This window comes from Megalops cyprinoides, chromosome 1, assembly GCF_013368585.1.
Source record: "Megalops cyprinoides isolate fMegCyp1 chromosome 1, fMegCyp1.pri, whole genome shotgun sequence".
NCBI classification, from domain to species: domain Eukaryota; kingdom Metazoa; phylum Chordata; class Actinopteri; order Elopiformes; family Megalopidae; genus Megalops; species Megalops cyprinoides.
In genome coordinates this window covers 40,502,523-40,528,327 of record NC_050583.1, presented here as the reverse complement: position 1 = coordinate 40,528,327, position 25,805 = coordinate 40,502,523, and the positions used below count along the sequence as shown (strand labels likewise).

At 40.8% G+C, this 25,805-nt stretch overlaps 1 protein-coding gene across 1 annotated transcript; it reads left to right on the top strand.

Annotated features, from left to right (window-relative positions):
- Positions 1-229: 229 nt before the first annotated feature.
- On the top strand, positions 230-24,356 carry cntnap1 (contactin associated protein 1). Its single transcript, XM_036533336.1, has 24 exons — positions 230-636; positions 7,346-7,447; positions 7,790-7,983; positions 8,278-8,431; positions 8,968-9,171; positions 9,835-10,019; positions 10,553-10,705; positions 11,069-11,333; positions 11,606-11,755; positions 11,839-12,010; positions 12,347-12,453; positions 12,570-12,692; positions 13,160-13,363; positions 13,850-14,006; positions 14,216-14,343; positions 14,660-14,833; positions 15,297-15,515; positions 15,901-16,140; positions 18,282-18,515; positions 18,740-18,867; positions 19,235-19,328; positions 19,969-20,199; positions 20,946-20,993; positions 22,349-24,356. Exons 1-24 carry the CDS (start codon positions 573-575, stop codon positions 22,567-22,569), a joined length of 3,951 nt encoding a protein of 1,316 aa, XP_036389229.1. The 5' UTR covers positions 230-572; the 3' UTR covers positions 22,570-24,356.
- The last annotated feature ends 1,449 nt before the right edge of the window (positions 24,357-25,805 follow it).

Below are 25,805 nucleotides of genomic sequence, written 5' to 3'. Positions count from 1 at the left end.
TGGTTGCCGTATGGGGTTGTTATTGTATGTGGTAGCTAAACTGCACAGCGTGAGAAGTGAAAACCAAAGCAGTTGTACTGCACTGGGCCGGCACATACTCTCAAGTACCGTTACAATTGAGTAATCTATAAAATTCTTGACAAATCGGATGCAGTGGCGGCGTGGGAATATAGGCGACCCCATTACAGTCCTGACTTACGTAAAAGTCTCCGTTCCATTCTGTCCCACCGGGGCATGGTCATGATTGGGTGTTTGCTCATATTCAGGATATTCTTGTACATGCTGGCTGTCCACAACTCCAATAAACTGGCAAGTTATTTTACAGTGTGAGGATTTATCAACGACGAGTATGCGCGCACACTGGGTAGCGCAGCATCAGCAGCAATAACAAATGCTCGCCCCCGTGCTGACTGTGACAAGCCGTATTCCTGGGAAGAAGAGTTGGAGCTGCGCGAGTTAAAGTTGGGCAAAGGGGGGGCAAAGGATGCCGTTTGGGTTAGCTAGAAAAAGAAAATATTGAAGGAAATAATCATTTACAACTGAAACGAAGAAAGACCAGTATCCCCTAAAGGATGAATTATAAAACACTGAGCGCAAGCCTCTTGATTTTTGTAGGTTTACAGCATTGCTCATCACGTAAGTCGTGTGCTATTTTACTTATTTATATACCTCTGCTGTAATTACTGTTGCTATGCTATTGTAACCGATGTTGTGGAGTAGCTGCAAGGCGTAGAAAACCAATGACACATTTAGAGTGGATGTTTTGTAAGCGGGGTATAATCATTGCAAGTCATGTACAGATTTTGGTGCATTGACTCAAAATCAGTATTAAATATAACACCACAAGTAGCTTTCACAGGAAGCATCCGTGCGGTCTGCGCTTTGCACAGCTTTTTATGTTGATAGGATACAAGATATGAGCATTAAAAGCGCAGAACCATTACAGATACACGGCCAAATCGTCTGTCTGGTAGACAACTCTGTTCTGCATTGCAGTGCCTCTGAGTTCATGTAAGGAGGTGTCTCCCTCAGCCCGCGCTAGGGACACGCCAGAGGACATGCAAAAAGACAAGTGAACGTTTAAAATACACCGTGAGCGATGTTTTTGAGGCGTAGTGCCATTAAATGTAATGTTTTTTACCAGATAAAATTAGGTTGATGCGTGTGAATTCGTGAAATCAGCGGTTTTCGATTTTCAGTCGTGTGCGGGACCACCCCACTGCAGTACTTCTCAGAAAATTCTTCACCTGTCCGCTGGTCGGACTGTTTGCCTCCAATGGAGCTAAATAAAATATGGACAAAATAAAGCAGTTCGATTACCAACTAACAACTTTTACCATAGGTAGAAAATGTGTATGTATTTTTGCTTTGACGGCGTACTATTCGATTGTGATTTGGGGGAAAGAAAATATGAGAGGGGCGCTTTAAAATGCACCCAAAAATGGGCAGTGTGCCGTTTTCCTCAGATAAAATTGGTGGCCGTGCCTCACACGTAGTACAATGACTTCATTGCATAGCATGACATTCACTATCACTGGCGCTGTTGGCCAAAAGCACACAGATTATAACAGGCGGCCGCAGAGCTGAAGTTACCGAGCTTTACTTACCACGCTCTAAACTGAATTACGTCATAGGGACATTTTTGAAGGCTTGGACCATAAGTGTGTTTTATATTCAACAGACACATACATGATTCTGTAATTTGTGTTGATCCCATCAAAGGTGTTACCTTATGTTATTATGCTATTGAGTTTTTTTTTTTTTTTTTATGGTGTGTCAGCCTGGACACTTAGTAATTGCTAAAGCAATCTGCAACTGAGCTATACTAAAGACTTTGAAAATGGCACCAACTGCCACCTCTTTGTATCTCAGAATTGTAAAGATGGATCATGATAATGGTTTTGCAATGAACGGACAGTCCTGGATGCTTCGGTGTACATTCCAAATCAGGAGGAGGTCTGACCCTATAGCCACTATGTGTTGGACATGTTGTCATACACGGGTCAATGCATAAAATCAGTGGGAATTAGAGTGTTAATGTGATTGTGTCCAGCTCATCCTTTGTCACAGTTTGCCCAGTTACATATCTTTGTCGTATTGGTGGAGGTTATTGCGTCTTGTCCAATGCCCTTTTTTACTCTGTTGTCACTCACCATTTGTGGGAGGGCAGGCATGACATGAGAGTTACAAATACTACACCTGAAATACATGAGGGAAACTAAAACGGGTAATGTGCAATGGAGTATTAAGTTCCTCTATAATTACACCACTGTTGGTCATTCCTGGAAGCTGCAGGTAAACTATGTTTACCTCACTGCATTCAATCAAAATGGCTCTGTCCAGTGGTCCTGCTGCTCATTCTGCTCTGAATAATTTATATGGTTGGGAATCCCAAAAAGTGTTACTTACCATGCCAGAGGATCCTGTTTACTGTACTCACAATGCATTTTGCCTGCAGCACTGTGGCCATGGTCACACACAAATTTCAGCTTGTCATAGTAGCAAACCTAGAATCAGATATGAAACCATTTTCCATTTTACACACTAATAGCTGCAGTGTTGTTTTTGGGCAGGGCCTTGCAAGTGGTTCTTATCGTGATATTCTGTCTATATTAACCTGAGGTTTACACAGGCCAGTGAGCCCTCTCCTGTGGGATGGTGAACGCAGAGCTGGAGTGTGAAAGTGAAGAATATTCCGGATAGAGTCTCAGTACATATTTTAGTAGCTGTGCTACAGGGGCTGCATGTGTGAAGGTGATGTTATGAGAGTGACTGAAGGGGATGGAGGATGACAAGCTCCTGGAGAGGCCGTCAGACTAGGAACTGGATGGTCGGGGTGACCTTGCTTAACCTGCTGCTTACCCTGCACATTTTAATGCCGATTTCTCACCAGATGTAACATATTTTCAGAAATACAGTACTCCCAGGTTGGGCAGGCTGATGTAAAGTTCTTTTTGTCAATGTTTTTGCAGAGCCTGTCAAGGCAATCAGATGGACTTTTGGAATAATGTTAAACAAAACCTTTGATTCTGCCCTTGATTGTGCATTAGTCATACAGAGAATTCATATTCATATTTATATATATATATATATATTCATATGTATGAAGGACAGTAGTGCAACAAAAGAGCATTGATACAGTAGATGCAGATTGTAGCATGTTAAACCACCCATGCATGCTAGATAATCAAATCAAGTTTCCTTATTTACAATCAGTTAGTACGTGTGACATGATTTACTACCTTTTTGCTGTAATTCAGTCTCTGTCAAAGCATCATGTAAAAAGGATTGGTTTAAATGTTATTTACTGGAGATTTTAAGGAATTTCCAGCTGGGGGAATATCAATGCAAAACCAGAGGGGAGATTTTGAAGCAAATGATTGAGAGAGTGGGGTTTAATGATTAATTCCATGCAATCCTGCTTTAAGCTGATTTGGTTTTTGGGTCTTGTCTCATTTTGAGCTTATTTCTGTAGGGCTTGCTCAGACAGAAAGGAAGTATGGCTCAGACATGGACATGGGGGACCAGAACACATTGTAAACAGCATCTGTGTAGGCAATACAGCTGATCTGTAATACAGCACAGAAGCCAGCTGTATGATACTGTAATAATAATAATAATAATAATAATAAAAATAGCTGTGACAGTTGACTAAAAGAAAGATCATTTCTATTGGATTTTAACATTGATTGGAAAAAACAACAACCCACTCCTACCATTATAGCATGTGACAGTTCCTACCTAAACTTTGGAGCTTTTTTGTTTGAAAGGCTTGTCTGTTGAGCTCTCATGCACAAAGAAGAAACAGTAAAATAGATAACAATGAAGAGAATGTGAAGAGAAGGGCCATTTGTGCTCTGATTCAAATCAAGAATTTTGGCTATTACAAGTGAGTTTAAATGCACCATCCAAAGCGTCAACAGATTTTGTGAAGGCACTTCGGGTTAAGTGTCAGACTCATCAATCTTCCAGTGTGATACATGAATGTGAAATTACACATTGTTATGACAACTTGAGCTTGTAGGAAGCAAATCAATAAATAATACATGTTTTTGAAAACTAGTTTTATATTTATTATAACAGTTGTTTCTTTCTATCACAGTAACCTACTGTATCTTTAGAAATTTTTAGCACAGATAGAAATAACAGTGGTGAACAGTGACAGAAACATTTAGATATGTGTTTGGAATGCACAACATACTGTATCTCCATTACTTATAAAGTGTTCTGTGAAATTTTAGAAGGCCTTTTCAGTACAGACAATTGAGAGATGTTTCTAAAGCAAGCAACAGCCTCATTATTCAATGGTAAAGCGATTTTTTTGCATGTTCCCAATAATGATATTTAGCCAGAGTGAGAGGGAGAGAGAGAGAGACAGGCTTCTGAGCCTCCTTTATTCAGACAATAAAACCAGAGTTCAACAGATATTTCCATTCATGAATTAAAATAAGGAAACGATTAAAAAAAACAATCATCAACAAAAAAGCCCTAAGTAAAAAGGGATAGATGGAGTGGGAGATGGTGAAAAAACGAGAGAAAACTCCAGTCTATAGCAAGTCAGATAATTGATTAATCAGAACATTTTCAGATTTGTTGTCATGATATATGTGGTCTTCAGTATTTTCAGAAAACCTTTTTGTTAGAGGGAAAATTACCTCCAAACATTCAGGTCCAGAGTGTCTCTGGCTAAACTAGTTGTTTCATTATATGAATGTTTTTTACAACTCATATTCAAGTTGGATGGTCTCCTTCTAAGCAACGGGTGTGAGACTGGGTCACTACGACAAAAACACAAGACTTGTTTCTCAGGGGAAAGAATAACCACACGATACGCTTCACCCACTTGAGGAAACACTGTGTGAGACCCACACAAGAAGGGCTTTTCAGATGCTGAGGTGCAGATGCTGGGGTTGTTGTTTTTGTAGTGTTTGGCTGCTGTGGTGAAGCACATGTCCTCTCTCAGTGAGTCAGTCACAGTGCATGACACAGCTCCAAGGATGCACATAGATGCATCTGTTTTACCTGGAATTTAAATTGAAAACCTTGCCATTTCAATGCAATATCTATGCATGTCGTGTAACAGTGACCATTTCCTCAAAGACATGCAAAAATGCTGCTCTTTTGCTTTCTCAGCTTCGGTGGGGCTGAATGCAGATTATTTGTTTTTCTCCTTGGTGTCGACACCCCTTGCCCTTGTTTGACCTCTGTACAGAAAGATACAGATTCTGCAAATGTGTAGTAGCTTGGTATTTACCTTAGCAGCCATCTTTGCTTCTCCTTTGTGTCCTGTTTACATCAGCTGACTGAACTTCAAATTGCTGATTTCAGCTACAGTCATTTTTGAATTAGAATGTCTTATGATTGACCACTGTGAACATTCGCTGCTTCTTCTCTTGTTGTTACTCAATTCGGGAGAAATTGTGCTTTCTAACTGAAATGGATATTTGCAATGGTTAAGATGGAGCTGGAGGCAAAATGTTGAAAAGTCTCTAAGAAAAGGTGTGATTTAAGTTTCTTCCATCTCTCTAGCCATACATGGAATAACATTGTCAATAGAGTGAGATCAGTCATTTAATAGTCAACAGTATTTATTTCCTGTGAGCATGGAGTGTCAAGAAAATATATACATGTACTGTAGTTTTTCATTTTATGGTCTAATGTTATAAATAGAAAAAGAAGTAGCTTGTAGCAGCCTGAATGTTCATGAGATCATACATTCAAACTGCAGTTGACTTTCCAGCTGTAAGATATTCTTTCTTTTTTAGTTCCTGGCTGAGTGGCTTTATTTTCTATATGGTGTGTCTGTGTTAAATGATTATTGTCTTTACAATGACCCAGGTAAAAGTTTCAAACTATATGCTGACATCTGCCCCCAAAGTGATACCTTTCAGTTCATGTCAAGTGGACCCACCTATTTTCTATGGTCACATCACTTCCTCTAGTTCTAACTGTTCTTACCCTGGAGGAAACACCCATATGAGAGGTCTGAATATAGCAAGGCATCCACTGTTTGGTGGACCGAACAAGAACAAGGTTTATATTGTAGAAATTGTGACATAGATGGCTAATACAAATATACAGATACCAGAGGATGAAACAGTATGGTCTGAAGGACTTGTGGTTTCCAGATTTTGGATGAAATTCTTCTACTTGGTGCATTGTCTTAAAAAAGAGATGTGTCAGCTTTATAATGACACACATTTGCAGACACAATTTTCTGCATTGATTCCCTTGTGGCTAGACTTAATCTCATTTGCACACTGTGATAGTGGAAATGTCTACATCAATATCTGAGAAGAAGGAATCTATAAAGTGGTGTTTGAAGAGTTTGAAGAGCTTGCCAATATATGTATTCTTGGAAAAAGCATAGATCAGATACAAATATTTGAGGATGCAATGTAGTCAATCAATAGGTTTGTGACCAATTTACAGACATTTACACACACACACACACGCACGCACGCACGCACGCATGCACGCACACACACATACACACACACACACACACACACACACACACACACACACACACAATTTTAATAAGGCTTATTACAGCTCTGGCATCTTATTCTGAAACTTCCTCTCACTGTAATGTTTTGAGTCACAGCTTCTGGTTTATTCATTCTCACCCTATATTTAAATGCAACTTTAATACCTTCTGTCTCAGGCACAAAATTTAGAAAAAAAGAAATCTCCATTTTAGTTGAAATAAAGAATTCTATTTGGAAACAGACACAATAGCGATGCAAACACAGATTGTTATATGCTTGGAAACTATGACTTCCCTCTTCAGTAATTATTTGATGACCGAACTTTCACAACTCCACCGCTCCTTACTTTTTCCACGATTTTCCTCAATACAGAAATGTCTTTTGCTAAATGTGAAGAAAAATAGCAAAATAGCAGTGATGGAAAAAAATGAGTTCATTACTCAAATTACTTTGAAATGGGTGTTTTTATGCTGTCCAGAGATTTATTAAAAGGTACAAGATTTATAATTTCGCACTCTTGAACTACAGCAATTTTACTGAAATCTCCCAAATCCTGTAATGGAAAAAAGGTTAGTCAATATAATCCACCAGAGGGTTTTTTTCAGGTGCAGAACAAGTAGTGTCAGCACTCTCCTCTTGTATGCTCCTGGCTGCCCATCTTACTTCTGAAATCATGAGATTGGACATAAATCTTCTTATCTCTCTGTAGATGCTTCAGTCGTTCTTGTGCTGTTCTGCTGAACTATATGATGGTACTGATAAGCTTGCAGTAGAGAATGTTTGTTGAAATAAAATCTCTTGGCTGGCTTCAGATCATGTGTTTTACATGGTGTTTCCTGTCTCTTCTGTTCCAGGACCATGTCTTGATCCCTTGTCCTCTTCACTCTATGCGTCCTCATTCTTGGCATCCTCCAGATACAACTTTCTGTACTCTGCCAACTTTGCAAGACTTTACGGTAAGTGACACCAGCACTGGAAAATATGCAGCACTGTGGGGTTTACAGCATTGGTTCTGTACTGAATGTAGATGAAAAATCAATGTGTGTTGTTTAGCATGAAATGGGAAGAATAAAATTAAGAATGGATGTGTTATCTTTTATCTAAATAACGCCTGGTGTAATTTCATTCATATCCCCAATTCAGTGTTTTACTCGAGGAATGAAACGTATTATTTGAGTAACCAATATCGCTCTGAATCTTATGACTGTGGTGAATAACAGTTTTACTGATAGAACTTTAAGTTCCATTTACAGTTTATGTATAAATGCATATATGTGTTTTATGGATGCTCTTCTTAGGGAGCAGTGGGTGGTCTCCGTCCCCTTCAGACCGACAGCCTTGGCTCCAGATCAACCTACACAGGAAGTACCGCATTGTTGCCATTTCCACCCAGGGCACCTTCAACTCCTATGACTGGGTCACTAAATACACCCTGCTATATGGGGATCGGCCTGATTCCTGGACCCCCTACATTCAAAGAGGGGGAAACTCGGTATGGGGATGGGGCGCAGGGTGGCACGTTTGCCTTGTTCGGAATATGTGTTGTTTATGCAACACTAAATGAATGAACAAAACATTTGTCTTTTTGCAAGGATTTGTACATTTTAGAAATTGTTTAATATGGGATAGTAGAAGACATGTAATAGGGGATGGTGATGGAGTTGATATCTGGAGATTCATATGTCAGTGTTGTTCAGATTCTTCTGGACCTGGAGGACTTTGACCAGTAAAGGAGGTTTGTTTTGCAATAAATATCCTGATGAATATGTTGTTCTCTGTTGCACAGACTCTGTCAGGGAACTGGAACTACCACCAGGTGAAGAGGCACAATTTTCACTATGCCTTCACTGCCAAACACCTGCGCTTCTTGCCCTTGGGATGGAACACGAAATGGGGCGGTAAAATTGGGGTCCGTCTGGAGATCTATGGCTGCCCCTACGGTGAGGCCCAAGCTCCCTGGCTGACCACACTGAACAACACATGCTGCCCTTTACCATGCCAGAAACTGAAGCACCAGCTGTTGGTTTATTATGATATAGCATATACTTTTTTATTTGCATTAAATTAATTGTACTCATAGATTCAGTCCTATAAATAAGTGAAAAGCACTGGAAAAAGATGCATTTGATACACTGCACATACACAAGTATTCGGATGTGGAGTGACTAGCTAAATTTAACATGTTTAGTGCCAGGTATTCCACCAGCAGGATCACCATATCCAGGCCACACCAAACTATGGATATTCAAGGTGGAAGACTTCTGTTGGTACACTGTGTACAATTCATAAATTGACAGACCTTGATTGGTTTTAACTGTTTACACATAGTGACATGAAGGTGAATGGATATGCGTACATTGCTCTAATGTTGCATTATTATAATGACAGAAGCTTTTTCCTTATTTTAAGGAAGGAAAGTGTGTGGATTGATAGAAAAGTACCTCCTTAATTCCTGTCTCTTGTGCACATCTGTAAGACTCCTACGTGATGTCTTATAATGGAGATGACATGGTGGCGTACATGTTTCCACGGAAGAAGTCCCGCACGCTGCAGGACAACATCGCGTTGAATTTCAAGACCCTGGAAAGGGATGGGGTGTTGCTGCACAGTGAGGGCATGCAGGGGGATGTCCTGACCCTGGAGCTGAAGAACGGCCGCCTCTACCTGCACATCAGCCTGGGTGAGAAGTGTCCCGCAGCATCATTTACTGAGAAAGACTAAGGTCAAAAGTCAAAGGTCAGAGGTGGCCATGTCCTGTGCTGAAGAAACTCTGTACTCTGTGACAAGGGTGTGAGGCCCAGTTTCCAGAGTGCCATTTTTATTTATCTGAATTTATTTAACTGCATACCCTTGATATATAATATTCAGAAACCAAACCATACTGAAGATGGAATATTTAATGAATCGGATATAAATGAATAATAATCAAGCATGGAGCTCATGCTTTGAATGGTACTTATGTCAATTAAGGCCAGTGTATTATCAGGTTATGTAATTGCATCCAGAGGATTTAAGTAGAAGCAACATACGTAGTGGCATACAGGAACTAACCCTGGCAAGCTCTATTCAATGTGAGTCATCATCATTGTTTTATTTGTACTAAATTTCAGTTATTGAGACCCCTTCTTAGAGTCAGTGAGAGCCAACAATTCAGGTTCAACACAGAGGAGATATTTTCTGTAAAACCAGGAGATTGCCCCCTGGGTAATTTTGCATAAGCTTCTTGCCTCAGGAAGTGAAGTCGGTATATATATCCCACACTTCCTCCCACATAACAAAAACAACAGAGCGTACAGATGGTTCAGCTTAAACCAAGAGTCTCACTCAGACTTGTCTCATCCAGGGAGCAGCCCTGTCCACCAGGTGGATGGATTGACCACGCTGAGTGTGGGCAACCTCCTGGATGACCAGCACTGGCACTACGTGACCATCAAACGCTACGGCCGGCAGGTCAATCTGACAGTGGACAGCCACACTGAGAGCGTCATTTGCAATGGGGAATTCACCTACCTTGACCTGGATACTCAGGTGGGAATGGCCACATATTACAGGAGGGGTCCCAAAGAATGGGGTTGGTCACAGGCTGTTAGTGTGGTCCCAAAATAGAGGTTTCACAAACTGGGGTGTTTTTCATAACTCATGCAAAATATCCACTAATTTACCATTCATGTAAGATAGCTAGAGGGGTTAAATGTGAGAGCAGTAGTGTCATGTCACAGGGGTTGTCAGAAAGGATTACATTTCAATTAATCAAACTCCCACTAAAAGCTGAATTAGAGATACTCTCAGAAACAACCCGCACTTTCACTTTCACTCACAGTGTACTGTAATCTCCTAAAATGATTTAGCCTTAAAAATAATAGTTTAATCACAATGTTCAAAGGCTAACCATTGAACCCAAAAGAGACTCTTTCTCCCAGCACTATGAGTTTTTTGGCAAAGCAGATGTGAGCTTTGTTTTTTATCCTTGAGGTAATTCTCTATTAAGAATTCTTCTTTTTAGTGTGGCTTGGTTACAAGCTCATTTATTTAAAAAGAGTGCAATTTGTTTTCTTTCCCAGCTTTATGTGGGTGGAGTGATTGAACCCAGCATGCCCCACCTCCCTGATAAGAGCAACTTCCGTGGCTGCCTGGAGAATGTCTTCTTCAATGGAGCAAACATCATCGACATGGCACAGCAGAAGGAGCCGCAGATCCGCTTCCCCCCTGGGCAGGTATAGCATTTCACATGGAATACCCCAGCTCAGCAGTACCCATATGGCTACATGACATGAAAGATCCATGTAATGTTCCAGCAAACAGTAAAGACACAGCGGAACATGCGAGCACAGAAGATCTGTCCCCGCATTTTTGTTGCATTAGACTCCACCTTTTGAAATCATGGGGTCATATCAGGTTGGTGCTTTGAGTCACACATAACAAAATATAATTTGTGGAATAACTAGTAGTGTGGTCTTCCTTGTCATTGATCTATAATTTTATCTAGTATCTGTAAGAGATTTCATTAATTAGTGGGTGGGATCAAGCCATGATTGATATTCAGAACTGAAGTATTTCTTTCTCACCTGGTCTCCCAGAAACCAATACGCTATGCCTGCAGGGACCTTATGACACTGAAACCTTTGACCTTTGCTGGGCCCAACAACTTTCTCCAGTTGCCAGGGGTGAACCGTAAGCCTCTCATGGCTGTAAAGTTCAAGTTCCGCTCCTGGGACTACACAGGTCTGCTTCTGTTCACAAGATTTGCTGACAATCTGGGCACCCTGGAGCTGGGCCTGAGTGAAGGCCAAGTCAATGTTACTCTGACACAGCCTGGCAAGAAGAAGCTGCAGTTTGCTGCAGGTGAGGTCCTGGAATGAGCCCACGAGGAACACCTCTGGATTGCTGTTTTTTATTTTTCACCTAAACCTTCATTTACCATGTTGAATCAATGTTTACCAACTAGATTATGGAGTTTAAGCCTTTACATGTTGCTTTGTAGTGGATATAAAAAAGTGAAGAAATCTCCATCATGACTGGTAGTGCAGTTTGTTTCTTTATGTTAAATGAGTAGATCGTTTGACCAATGTATTCCCTTATGACAGTGGATTTATGTCTTCGGTTGTTCTCCTCAGGTTACCGTTTGAATGATGGTTTCTGGCACACAGTGGAGGTGTTGGCCAGGGACAATTCTGTGACTGTAATTATTGATGAAGATGAAAGCTCTCCACTCAAGATCACTAACCCCCTTACAGTACGCACTGGTGACCAGTACTTCTTTGGAGGTGGGTACTGTAGTGGTGGGGTATTGTCAAGTTCCATTATCCTGCTTTCTTCCCCCATTAACTATTCTCTTCATGGCCCCCAGGGTGTCCCAAGACCAACAACACCGCCAGGTGTGAGACCAAGCTGAATAACTTCCATGGCTGCATGCAGCAGATCTTTATCGATAAAGAGCAAGTGGACATTGACAACTTATTGCAGTGGCGTTGGGGACGATACTCAGGGCTGCTATTGGGTACCTGTGGCATTACTGACAGGTAGGGACAGGACACCAGGGAGCAGAACATTTAGCTACATTAGAGCAATTTTAGCTGTGTGTATACCATGTATATATTGTATATGTGTTTTATTGACTTTCCTCAGTTGTTTTGAATTGTGTTCAGATGCTTGGATATTGACATTTCACAGTCACATTCATATTCTATGGACCGCTTTATGTACAGTAGCTGCTGATAAGCATATAGCTTAAATAGCATTATTTTGTAATATTTGACACATTGTTGACAGTAGAAATATTCCAGTTGTGTCACTCTCACAAATAAACATTCACATATAATAATTGTGACATTGCCCTTTGGTTGTCCTTTTCTCAGGTGCACCCCAAACCCATGTGAGCACGATGGTCGATGCATTCAGTCTTGGGATGACTTTTTGTGTATGTGTGAGAATACTGGCTACAAAGGAGAGGTGTGCCACATGTGTGAGTATCTATTTGTAAGTGTGTGTGTCTGTGTGTGTGTGTGTCTGAGTTAGATTCTCATCAGGAGCCTATGAGTGTGCAAAGCCTTCTGAATGCTTTCTTTTCTTTGCTGACAGCGGTCTACAAGGAGTCGTGCGAGGCCTACCGTCTTAATGGCAAGTACTATTCTGGCAACTACACCATCGACCCTGACTTGAGTGGACCCTTGAAGCCCTTTAGTGTTTACTGCAAAATGGGAGGTAAGCAAAAAATTTGACTATAAGTACTATTATAATTGAAAAACTACATATATAGATTGTGTGCATATAGTGTATAGATACAGATAGTACAATTAAATAATCTTAAGTTAGATGGAATCCTGTTCATTACACATTATCATGAGAGCAATCCAAGCCATGCAAGAATCTACGATGCACATTTACTAATCAACTCTCTTAATTCTTGATTCCAATCAGGCATATCTGAAGCTACAGTGTGGTGCAGTATAGGGGCATGCCTAGAGTGTCATAAAATACTTATTTTGCAGTGTGAAAGTTACAGTTTTTTTCAAATGAATAATTATAATACAAATATGTACAGGCAATATAAATTGCCATCGGTAAAGGCATCTGAGAAACAGATATATTCACTTCCATTCACCTATACACCTCCATATTGCCTAGTGCTACTATATTGTAATGAATAAACCTTTGGCGTTTGTTTCCAGCCTACAAGGCCTGGACAGTGGTGGGCCATAATCGTATGGACGGTACCAAGGTGACAGGCACCACGGTCGACCGACCCTATCTGGGTGATGTGGAATACTACAATGCCTCTTGGGCCGAGGTTACTGCCCTGGCCAATACATCTGAATACTGTGAGCAGTGGATCGATTTCTCCTGCTACAAGTCCCGTCTACTTAATACACCCAGTGAGTAAATTGGATATCAATTGCTTAACCAGTGAACACACAGTAGTTCTCCATTGGTAACCTATCACATCTAACGCCTCATCTACATATGATATAAAAATGTGTCCTAGGTGGTCAGATCCAGTGAGATCAGATATTCCAGTTGTAGCTGTAAAAAATCACGTTGTGATCAGATCCTGATCAGTTCACACTGATACCCTTTGGAGGTAGACGAGGACGAAGTTGGTCAGTGTTGTGGTTAACCAGAAATGCAACTGGCTACCAAAAGTGCATATAATTATATAACAACTCCATATACAATCTCCTTGTCTCTGCCACAAATAGAACTGTAGATTTCCCCAGTCCCAAAAGATGACCCAGGATGTGTCGCCTGAGCTGGTGGCAAACCACTCAGTGCAACTGTGATGCCTGAAACAGACGTTGGAGCATGCGAATGCCTGTGTTTCAACACAGGCCACAGATTCATCCCTCTGTCTCCTCCACCAGATGGACGACCATTCAGTTACTGGATTGGTCGACATAATGAGAGCCATATGTACTGGGGAGGGGCATTCCCACAGAGCCAGAAGTGTGGCTGCGCAATCAACCAGACCTGCACCAGCCCCAAGTACTCCTGCAACTGTGACGCAGACTACCGAAGATGGTGGGGCTGGAGCTATGTTTGGATTACACAACAGCATATCTACAGAAGAAAACATTCAGATTTCCCAAAGACAGATTTTCATGAATTTGTGTTAACTGTTCCTTTTTTGTGAAACTCTTCTTTTACAATACCAAATAAAAGCATCAAAGTACACTGATTTATTCATAGAACTATATTTTAATGTAATGTTCATTTTAATGGGATAACAGGTCCTCAGACTCTGGCTGGTTGAACTTCAAGGACCACTTGCCTGTGCGGAGGGTTGTTGTAGGGGACACCAACCGGACTGGGTCAGAGGCTCAGTTTAAAATTGGACGCCTTCGCTGCCATGGTGATAGTGAGTAGCAAAAATTCTGAAGCTGGAATGTCTCTACCCCTGATTTGTGTAGACTCTGAGCTGTACATCTAATTATGAAGTTGATGGGCTACAGAACAGCTCAGACCTTTCTGGTAGGATGTCCAAATGAAACATTAAATTGTATGGACAATGAAATGACATTTGTGTAAAATTACTGCAAGTGATACACGTAAAATAAAGGTTATGCTGTCACTTTATTGTTGCATGTTGATTGTTATGCTCTGTAAAGCCCTTAAATCAGAGATGCTATGATTTGCCATTTGCAATACAACCTCTGTGTTGCACCTTCCAACAGGTAACACCTGGAACACAATTTCCTTCACAAAACCAACCTACGTGAAGTTCCCCACTTTCAGGCCCGGCACTAGTGCCGACATCAGCTTCTACTTTAAAACCACTAATGATCATGGTGTCTTCCTGGAGAACTCAGATTACCGCCATCGCAACTTCATCCGGATGGAACTCAATTGTAAGATGGACAGATACACAAGTAGCTGAAAAAGCATTTTCACTTTTGAAACTCTTGCACTTTCTACCTTGCACTCATACACAAATTAAGATTACACTTCAGTTGTATCAAATAATTTGCCTGCATTAATGTATTCCTCCAAATATTTGTAATACAGATTTATACAAGTTCATTCAATAATACAGTATAAGAACACAAAAGGACAATGAGTGCCCCAAAGTTGAGAGCATAATATTAACAAAAGACATAAGTGTGGATCCTTAAGGATTTACTTTTGTCTCATAACAAGCTTAGTGACCATGTTATGGAATATGGTTATTGGCTGAAACTATAATTATGAGAATGCATTAAATTGCTACAATTAATTAATAATGGTAAATGGGAATATATGTTTCTCTGTCTGTCTGTGTGGCTGTCTGTCTCTTCTTTGGACCTTAACTCCTGTGTTTACCCATTGTCATAGCTACAACCAACCTGCTCTTCATTTTCATGGTTGGCGATGGCATCATCAATGTGACACTGCGTTCACCAATGCCCCTAAATGATGACGAGTGGCATTTTGTCCAGGCTGAAATCAACGTTAAGGGAGCACGGCTCAAGGTGGACTACCAGCCCTGGGCTGTACGCCGGTTCCCTGGACAGACTTCTGTCACCATGAAGTTCACTGAGCCACTGCTTGTGGGTGCGTTACAGTGGTTCGGTCGTTCAGTAAATAACAGCCGAGCAGCTATTTGTAGCATTGGTATTGTCACGCAATGCTCATTTTCATCTGTCTGAAACTGAGCTTTTATCAGTAGCGACTTTCGAATGATAGCTCTTGGTTTTTTTGTATTTCATAATCATTGTTTGTGAGATTTTAGTACAATTGACACATCTTGCCATTATCATTATAAGTCTTATACTCCATAATTTATGTCCATCTCTTCTGACACAACTTCCCATCCATAATAAAATCATAGCTATACTCAGAGCGTGACTCAGAGAAATAAGAAATTCCATGGTGTATCCTGCTCATGAGAATGAGAACGATTCATAAAGTGGAACCAATCTCTGCCCTCTGTGAACAGGCGCTGCCAAGTACAAACTGAGGGCTTTCCTCGGTTGTCTCAGGGGGCTGCGAATGAACGGGGTGCCCATTGACCTGGAAGGGAAGGTCAACGAGAAGGAAGGGATCCGGCTGAACTGCACTGGCCAGTGTCTGAATGCCACACTGCCATGTCGAAATGGTGGTCGCTGCATGGAGGGCTATGCTTCCTACTACTGCGACTGCAACAACACAGCCTTTGATGGGTACTACTGCCACAAAGGTAACAGATACATATGACCACTGACTGGCCTTACAGACTCTTTACTGACACTTGAAATGAACTGCTTGTAGATCAGTTGTGTGTCATGGATTCAGGCATCAAAACTTGTAGGAGTTTTCAAATAAGAATATAGATTAACCAGATTGATATCCCCTCTCAGGGTAGAACCACGGCCATGCACAGACTTGTCTGAAGGCAAAGGGATCAAACAGAGGAATGCATAGCATTTGTAGGAAAGGGTGGGGACTCTCTGACTCTTGTTGATAAGTGGAGCAAATCTTTTGACCCCTGTATTAATTTTTAGACATATGTCAGCATCACAGTTAATGAGCTACTCCTGATGTGCATGTAGTTATTTCACAAATAAATTGAATGCAAACAGAAAGTCATCCATAAGCACTGAATGGCTAAGCACCAAGTAGCTTTGGTATATAAAAGAAAAACCATTCAACCAGTTCTGAATTGAATTTTAATATTAGCAGTGTATTGGGGTGAATCACATTTTCTACCTTGGGATATTCCCATTTTCTGAGTAGCTGTTAGATAACTTAAAGATAATTTAAAACAAGTGTCTTACGATTTTGTAGCCTGGCACTTTTTCCGTAGAAAATTCAAATGACATGTTCAATGTGACCCAGCTTCTAACTTCACTCTTGTCAAAGCAGGGATCTTATCACAAAACAGAGATCCCTACACTCTTGCCAACGTTTAAGAGTTTACTTACAAATACAGAGAAGTAGTGTGAGATTCTGTTGTAGTCTTTTGTAAGAGTTCTTTAGTATTCTAAGTGGTAGACAGTGATCAAACAACAACATGATTTTATTTGCTGACAAGCTATCTTAATCATTTCTAACTACTCAGACTTTTCCAGGAAGCCTAAATTGTCTCAGCAGCAACTCTTTTGAGACAACTCTGTGACTCTGTTACCCTGCTGCGCAGACCAAAAATGCTAGATATGCATATCCTCAATCAAATCCTCTCAACCTGAGTGTGCAAGTCTGCAGGTGTTGGGTCTATATCTGCAACCAACATTCTTGTTGCAGTTTCAACCACATTTGATGACAATCATTGCAAGGGCATCACTGCAGATGGTCAAGCCATGTAAATTCAGGATCTTTTTTAAACATTTCAGAAGCGAAAATTGGCTTTCATTTCATATTTGGTATCCTCCCCACCAAAACACTCATCACACTCCATCCTAGTTGTCTAGCTGAAATACAGTGTATTATGTAGTTCTGTCCAATTTAACAAGTTATCAGCTACATATTTTTAAACATTCTACTGTGGAAAATGTTTTTTGATTAACAGACATAAATGTATTCTGTTTTATGAAGTATTGTACCCATAAGCAAGCTAAGAAATTATCTTGGATGGATACAACATTGCATGGATTAAACTTCCAGCAGTGATACACAAAATTATAAATTTTATTTTTATTTCAAAATTTTTCCAGTCATCAATATGAACAAATTCCATTGAGCTATCATTTACCATTCATTCAATAATGGATCTCAGAATGTTAAGCCCCAGGCCACACTGTAACTTTCTGCAGCCTGATGGCTGAACTTAAGTGGGGCTGAGATTGGTTGGAATTTGGATTGGAAACCAGCTGGGAGAAGGAGGTTATTGCTAGGAGTGGTACTTGTGGGCCAATAGGGGGCAGTCTTCCTTCTAGAGTAGACCAAGCAGAAGGCTCAGTGCAGTGATGGAAAGAATGTGCTTCATGAGATGTGGTGTTTGAGGTCCTCACTCACTGTGGTTGTTAAAGGCAGTGAGGCACTGGCCAAAAAGAGCACAGGGTTCTCTGGTAGTATTTTAAGAATCAGCTGTCCATAGCTTACATTACATTACATGCATTTAGCAGTCACTCTTATCCAGAGCGACTTCCATCACAATAGAACATAAGTGTATCCATTCAATTTAAACAAGCAACAGTGTCAGACCAGGCTCACAACACTCCCAGACCAGTGAGTGTGAGCATAACACTATTCAAGCCCTACCACAAGTTAACATGTGCACTCTGACAAAAGCCACATATACCACAATACAACAGTCCCCAGAACACAAATTCAGTTTAGTAATCACAGGGATGTTACCATAACATTTAACCTTATTATTGTTCTTGGTGTGTGTCCTCTCAGATATTGGAGCCTATTTCGAGGAGGGGGCATGGTTACGCTACAACATCCGGAGGGAGGCCATATCTGACGAGGCCCAATGGGCAAACTGGCTGGACCCCCATAACTTCAGCCTGGGGTACAACCAAACAAGTGACGAGATCGAGTTCAGCTTCAGCACCACCCAGACTCCTGCAGTGCTGCTCTACATCAGCTCCTTTGTCAGGGACTACATCGCCGTTATCCTCAAGAAGGATGGTATGCTGGACAAGCATCGCCCAGATACATACTACAGTGACACGCACTTCCAGGGCGGCTAAGTTCATCCCTTCGGTGTATCTTCTTTTTATTATCTAGGACAAGGTGATGAGTGTTGTAAACCTTAAAACTGCCCCAGAAGAACATTATGGGATAAAACTGTTTTGTGTGTAGTTTGTATTGCTGCACATTCATACAGTTCCTCCCTACTAATCTCTTTCCAGGCAGTGTAGAACTGAGGTACAGGCTGGGCCTGATCACCCACAGATACCAGGTGTCCTACAGGAATCTGGCAGATGGGTACCCCCACTTCGTCAACATCACCAGGCACAACCGATTCATTCGAATACAGGTGTGTGGCATCTCACCTCAGACTGTTTGACAGTGCATGCAAACTCTCTCTCACACACACGTGCATGCTTACACGTGTGGCACGTGCAGCATGCAGGCATGCTCTATCAGTATCATGTCACAGGGAGTGGCTTTACACTTTTATCAGATTTCCCCATCTACATTGAGCTGGCTTTGTGACTCACTTTGAAGAGCTTTTTGGATGCGGATCTGCCGTCACAGCTCATCTGAGGAGAGTAATCCCTTGGAGCCGTCACATCCACTCATATGAAGTGCTTTCGGGGGTGTGTCTGGCTCCCAGTGCAGTTAGGGGTGTGGTCTCTGCGGTCTCCCTCTAACATTGCTCCTCACTCATTTGGCCACTGCAGGTGGATTACATAGAGCCCGTCCGAGAGAGCATGACACTGCTGGAGGACATCAGGTTCAACTCCCCCAAATCCATGTTCCTGGGGAGGGTGATGGGTGAGAGCTGGCCATTGCACTGCACTTAATCTCATACATTAAAATACATTTTGTACATACTGTACATATGTCTCACAAAAAAGAAAAGGAGCAAAGCATAAAAACAACTGACATTTAAACCAATAAAGAAACGAACCAGCCTATGGCTCTGTAGCCACATACCTGCAATCATTGCCTGTTGTTTAGGGTAGGTGTGGCTTGCTAACCAACAGCTGGTTCACATACAGAATCACAGACAATTAGCCTGTTTAAGAATGAAACTGAAGAGAGCTGGACTGCAATTGGACAATTTTGAAGTGATGTTTTAAACAAGGGTCCTTTGTTAATGCAAACATTTAGCAATTTAAAACAAAAATAGTTAGGGATAGGTGAAGGCACTCTTTCACACTCGGTTTACATAAAGCTAACTAATCAGTGAAACGTGGTGTTTTCCTTTGGCCACCAATAGCAGCATAATTCCGAACAGCATAACCTTGGTTATCAGGGCAACAATAAACAGGTCATACAGTGTACCTACTGCATCCATTTGGACATGGCCCAACAATGACTCAAGGGGCCTGTGTCCATGAAGAGCTGTGATTTTATTGTACCACACTGTGATACTGATCTGTAATAATCCCTCTCTTTTACACATTTGCAGAGGTCGGGGATATTGACTATGACATCCAGAGACACAATGCCCCAGGGCTTATAGGCTGCATATCAGGGGTGCGGTACAACATCTACGCCCCCTTGAAAACCTACTTCCGGCCCAATGAAACTGACCCTCCGGTCACAGTGCAGGGTTATGTGGCGGAGTCCAACTGCGGGGCCTTCCCCCCTGTCCTGGGACTGGTGCCCTGGGAGGCAGACCCCTGGTACACTGGGCCAAGTAAGACTCCATCTCCCAGCATAGACCATAGCTCATTTCCAGATAATACTGCATGAACAAATCCCAAATTATGCAGATATTTTATGTTAAGAATGAACTCATATTTGCGTGTGAAACCACTTGTTTCTAATTTAAAGGTAACTGCACCACACTTGGAGACAGTGTGTAGATATTTTTCTGAATTGTATTTTTCCTTGACTTCATTTTTAAGAATGTGAAATTTTATTAAGCCTTCACGTTTCTATTATTCTATTCTAAAATAAATTGATTTTAAAGGCAAAAAGCCTTATATATACTCTACCAAACTCTGTCAGCATCTTATTGCTGCACTTAATGTGAAATTGCACGTTTCCAAAGGTGTTCTCCAGAGCTGTTTGCTTTACGCATGTTTGTTCTTATGCACACATACCTATACGTATACATGGATGTATGCACACACACATGCACACTCACACACACATGCTCTTTCTCTCTCTCCTCTATCTCTACATTCTACATCTGAAAATGGCTCCTGTTAATCCTGTGATTGCAGCATAAGCTTTTAAAGTTCCATAGGGTATATTTTGACTGCTCTGTCCAATTTAAACCCCCCTGCTCTGATACCCAGAACCACAGTGCCCTCATACCTTGCATGATAAGCTCTCAGAACTGTGCAGGTATTGCATCATGCAGCAGGAATGGGGTGTTGTAGGTGAAGAATTCCCTATTCTGCCTGGTCACTTGACCATCTTTTCCTGTCATTTCAGTCTTCTACTACATCCATGATGACCTACCTAGTGCACCAGTCTTGACAAGTAAGCTCTGATGCATCAGTGACACAGAATGTTCAGTGTGTATGTGCATGTGTGGATGTTTACCCCAAGAAACTTTGAAGACAATCACCACACCACATCAACCACAAAGCACATGGCAGTGCTGATTACGTACAAGAGCGCTGAGCTCTCATGACCTCACAGTTTGAGGCCACACAGGAGAGATGCTGCTGAGAGCTGCCATCTAAACACCCCTCTCTCGTAGTGCTTCAGTTTAACCATAGAATCCCTCTCTGTGCTCTTTGCACTGTCCACCTCCTCACTCTATATCACTCTGCATCTCTTGCTCTCTCCCTCCATATCTCTGTCTCCTGACCCACATCCATTTGTCATTTTACTGTATAAAACTAAATCTTCATACCTTAGAATTGTTAGGGCAGCAAAAATTGGGCAACAGACTAAGGTGCCCTTGCTGCTAGACGTCATGGCTTCTTCTTGGAAGAAGTGGACCACTATTGGTTGGTCTGCCAAACAGCACTTTTTCTGACTTTCAGAGCCCACCAGTCACAATCAGTGGACTCTTAGATTTCCTATTGTTGCTATGTAATATTTATCTAAGCTTAACTCACGTGAATAAATGATGTTCAGTAGATAATCCTAATGCTAACAGCAAACCAGTTTGAAATGCAGTTTTTCATCCCAGCGTGTGTTCCAGTTAGATTTGTTTGTGTATGTTACGGCTATCAGCTCTCACACCATCATAGTTTGATGGGCTAATGTCCTATCAGACTTTGTTCAGAACTTTGGTTCAAAGTTTAATTGCATTATTTGTTTTAGCTTAATTTTCACTTAATCAGGGAATCCTGACCTCACAGTTCACAGGTTGCTGAAATTTTAATATATATATATATGTTTGTTCAAGCAAATATGCTGTAGTTTGTTGCTGAGATACAAATCCATTTTCATTCAGTAGAGAAGAATGCAGTGGCATATTCTCATCAGCTTCATAGCTCTGGTGCAAAATTGGAATCACTCTCAATAATTATGACCTCTTTTGAAATGTGATCTCAGGGAGTAGTTGGATGAATGAATGAATGAATATTTAGGTGTATAAAAGATACCTTGATTTCCAATGTTGAGTGGAAAAGTAATTTTATAAGCTCTTTTGCATAAACATAAACACATTTATTCTTTATAAACATATCTTCTGACATTATTTTAAGTTATCAGTTTGACACTTTTTAATTGGAAAAATCAATGGTCTCAACCATCAACTCAGAATGCTTTAAATTATGTCACTGGAATTAATGCTTCTATTATTAGATAATATGAATGATTCAGAAAGGCCTTATGAATAATTCATTATGCATAATATTTACTATGTTTTTCTTCCTCAGTCATCTTGTTCATCCTTGTGGGCTTGATATGTGGGGGGCTCTATGTCCTCTACATGTACCTGTACCGCTACAAGGGCAGCTATGACACCAACGAGCCCAAAAGTATAGAGTCTCCAAGCAGCGCTAAGCCCCTGACAGAGTCTGAGTCTGAGCCAGAGCCCCGGCGCAAGACCAAGGAGAAGAACCTTCCAGAAATACAGGAGGAGCTTGCCAGTGAATAACACAACATGACTAGGGTGGGACTGGGGAATTAGGGTTCAGCAACCACTTTATCCATTTCTGTTTGTACTCTGTCTAAGTGTCAGTTGTTTTGGTTCTATTTTTTTGTTTTTCCTTTACATCAAATCAGACACAGGGGTAGTACAGGTGATGGCTGGCCTTGCGTAGTGTGTTTGCTATGATATTGTTTAGCAGGGTTACTTCAATCCCAGACCTTTGCATTATGTTGCAGGTTTGACTAACTAAAGTGCCTGAATGGACAGGAGCATCCCTTCATAGTTTCCAGGTCTCTCTAACAGCAATGGCTTTTCATGCTTCTAGGTGTTTCTAGACTTCACTTAAACATCACTTCAGGTCACAAAATTCAAGAAAAACTGAAGTGTTTCTCTACTCTCTGATGGTATGTTAAACAGTGACTCATCAAAATAGCTAAATGATGAATACTTTCCAGAGATGGCAAAAGAGATGATTGATATATTTAGCATCATTTTAGAACAGATGTCTGTTTTAGAATAGATGTAAGTCTATAAATGTACTTTCTCTGACAACCCTGGTGCTGTTTTTTATGCCCTGACTTCCTCTTGTAAGGAAAGAATTGACCTGTAGGAGGGCAGATAAACTAGAAAGTACCTTGGAAGGGACCTCAATTTTTTTCAGCTTTCTAAATGTTTACAGGGGAGCAAGAAAGATGACAAAAGCATAAATAATGGGTAGAAGAAAACAAAATCCATATCTTACTGTTTACAATTTTGCCTCTATAAAATGACAACAAAACTGCATATAAAACCATGGATAAGAACTATAACAGCAATCACACCTGTATGAGGGAAAAAGCTTGGAGTGAACATCACAGAGGCTAATGCCTTTTTAAGGCCTAGAATTGGGCTTGGTACTACATCCGTGTTTATGACAGTATAGTAGCTTTTTCTTTCAACAGCATGTTATGTATTCGTGGTGTTGTAGCCCACAAAACAGTGTTTACCCAATGGAGGTTTGCTCAATGGTAGCTTTGTCAGTTACTCGCAAAATGTCCATAATCAAAAATACTTCACTGTATTCGTCAATATGGTTATTAAAAAATATTGATAGATCAGCTATCTAGACAGCTAGATTTGTTTTGTGTGACTGTGCTGTTGGTTCACACTCTCTGCACAAGTGCTGTAGGGATGAACATCTCAAAAGGGTCTTCTAAGACTTCAAAAAGGCACTTCAGAAAGATCTTGCCTGCATGAGCTCACGCTGGAGCAGGAGGCCACACTATAACAAGGAATCTCTTGATTTGATCAGCTATCCTGTGCAAATTGTTCCGTGTATTTATCGATTTGTTTACCGAAATGTAGCCGATGTCTCGGTGCTATTATACAGTGGCCTGGACGGCAGCCACTTGTGCTTTTCAGGGCTTGAGGATTCAGTTTGGTGACAGGAAACTGCCACAACCCAGGGAGGTCCAGCCCACCATGCCACTGGAGATTTTAGATGTTTTTGCGATAGCTGCTAGAGCATGTTTGTTGTAAGGCACTGCACCACAGTTTTTGTATGGAGGACCACGACGATGTAAACTTCAGCCTTTTACTTGCCTCACTAGTCTAATCACATTTATTATAGGACGCTGCTGCTGCTGCCGTTGCTGCTTAACTGCTTTACAGAAAGGGTCATAACCAAAGCTTAGATTGTTGTTGTCACGCTATGGTCACTGTAAACAATGTATTCCTGACAAAAGAAGAAAAAAAATCTGTGATCTTTAGCTATTCATAAGAGCATGTCAGCTGACCCATGCAACAAAACAGCTTCTGGCACAAAATCACAGATTGTTGCTGCATTCATTTTGTTTGCAAAAATTCACAAAACTTATGATCTTATACATATTGCATACATATATGTGTGTGTGTGTGTGTGTGTGTGTGTGTATGTGTGTATACACACATACATACAAACTATAATATAGAAATACATTGTATATTGATTTTTGTAACATACTGGTTTATATAAAAAAGACTTAAGTTATGAATGTTATATCCTTTAATGGTTGATGTAGACAGAGTGTCTGCAGTTACAAAGTTCCTTTCACTGTGTAAATTTCAATAGCCATATTATAAGAAATTATAGAAGGGGTAAGGCATACAAAAATGGAGACTAGTAAAGTTGGTATCTGTGAAATCTAGACAAATGCTAAGTACTTTCTTACATCTCATATGCCACCTAAAAATTGCCCTACACTACTGATAAAAGCCATATTTGAATTTTACTGGTCATATCAAGAATTCAGTTTTACCTTTTCTGACTGACAAGGGGAAAGGAGTAAGTACTATTTCAAATGATAAAATCAACCTTGAACAAATAAACACAGCAGAAAAATGAGACTTCTGATGAGTTAGACAAAGCATGAATGGACAGAGCCAAGGGAGATTCCTGTTTTTAAAATGAATCTCTATTTTTTTGTGTCAAAGAACAAGGCTATGTTATAGAACATGTTTATGTATTACACAGGTACATGACATCTTATTTTGGAGAATACTAGAGCAAAACACCCACATGCAAGTTTTGACTGACACATGACACTATTTACAAGGCAGCAAATTCTCATTTCCTGTTGTGCTGCACGTCTTCCTATGTGTATAGGAACTTACTTCCTGCTGCCCCAGTGCTATTACTCATCAGTCAGCTCTCTGTATGTGACCATTTGAGGAATGTACCTGTTGACTGCTTGAGTGTGTGCCTTGTCAGTGCTGCCTCTGTCTGAATCTCTGCTGACACTGACAATTTATATCTACTAAATGTCTGCACAGATACCAAACTATGACTATATCCTGCACATGTCATTTTCCACCATTAGTAAACAAATGATGGGGGTGGTCCAGGTTGTGTTGCTCTGCAGATACATCAACCTTGATACTAATAGGGTGTATACTGTTTGACCGCCTTCTATTGATCGGTTAACTTGGGCCATAAAAAGCAAGAGTCCATTAGGATTGTTATTTAGAGTCTTGTGTCTCTAATTTCATAAGATCAAAGGAAATGAATGGATGAGTGGATCCAGTGAAACAAAAAATGTGATTGTAACGTGAACTTCACAGAGACTTCTTTTGGCTCTTCAGGCCAAGCGCTGCAATCTTTCAGTCAACAATGTAATGTGACTGTTTCAATGATATGACTACGTGGCTGAATGCAAGTAAATGATATCGCCATGGTGATGGTTGCGCTATAATTCTGATTTCATGGAGGAATGCGGAAACTGTTT

Coding starts and splice junctions, on each gene's coding strand:
- cntnap1 (XM_036533336.1), top strand. CDS start 573: ATGAATTATAAAACACTGAGCGCAAGCCTCTTGATTTTTGTAGGTTTA. Junction 9,172..9,834: donor CTACCTGCACATCAGCCTGG/GTGAGAAGTGTC, acceptor TGTCTCATCCAG/GGAGCAGCCCTGTCCACCAG. Junction 12,011..12,346: donor ACCTGTGGCATTACTGACAG/GTAGGGACAGGA, acceptor TCCTTTTCTCAG/GTGCACCCCAAACCCATGTG.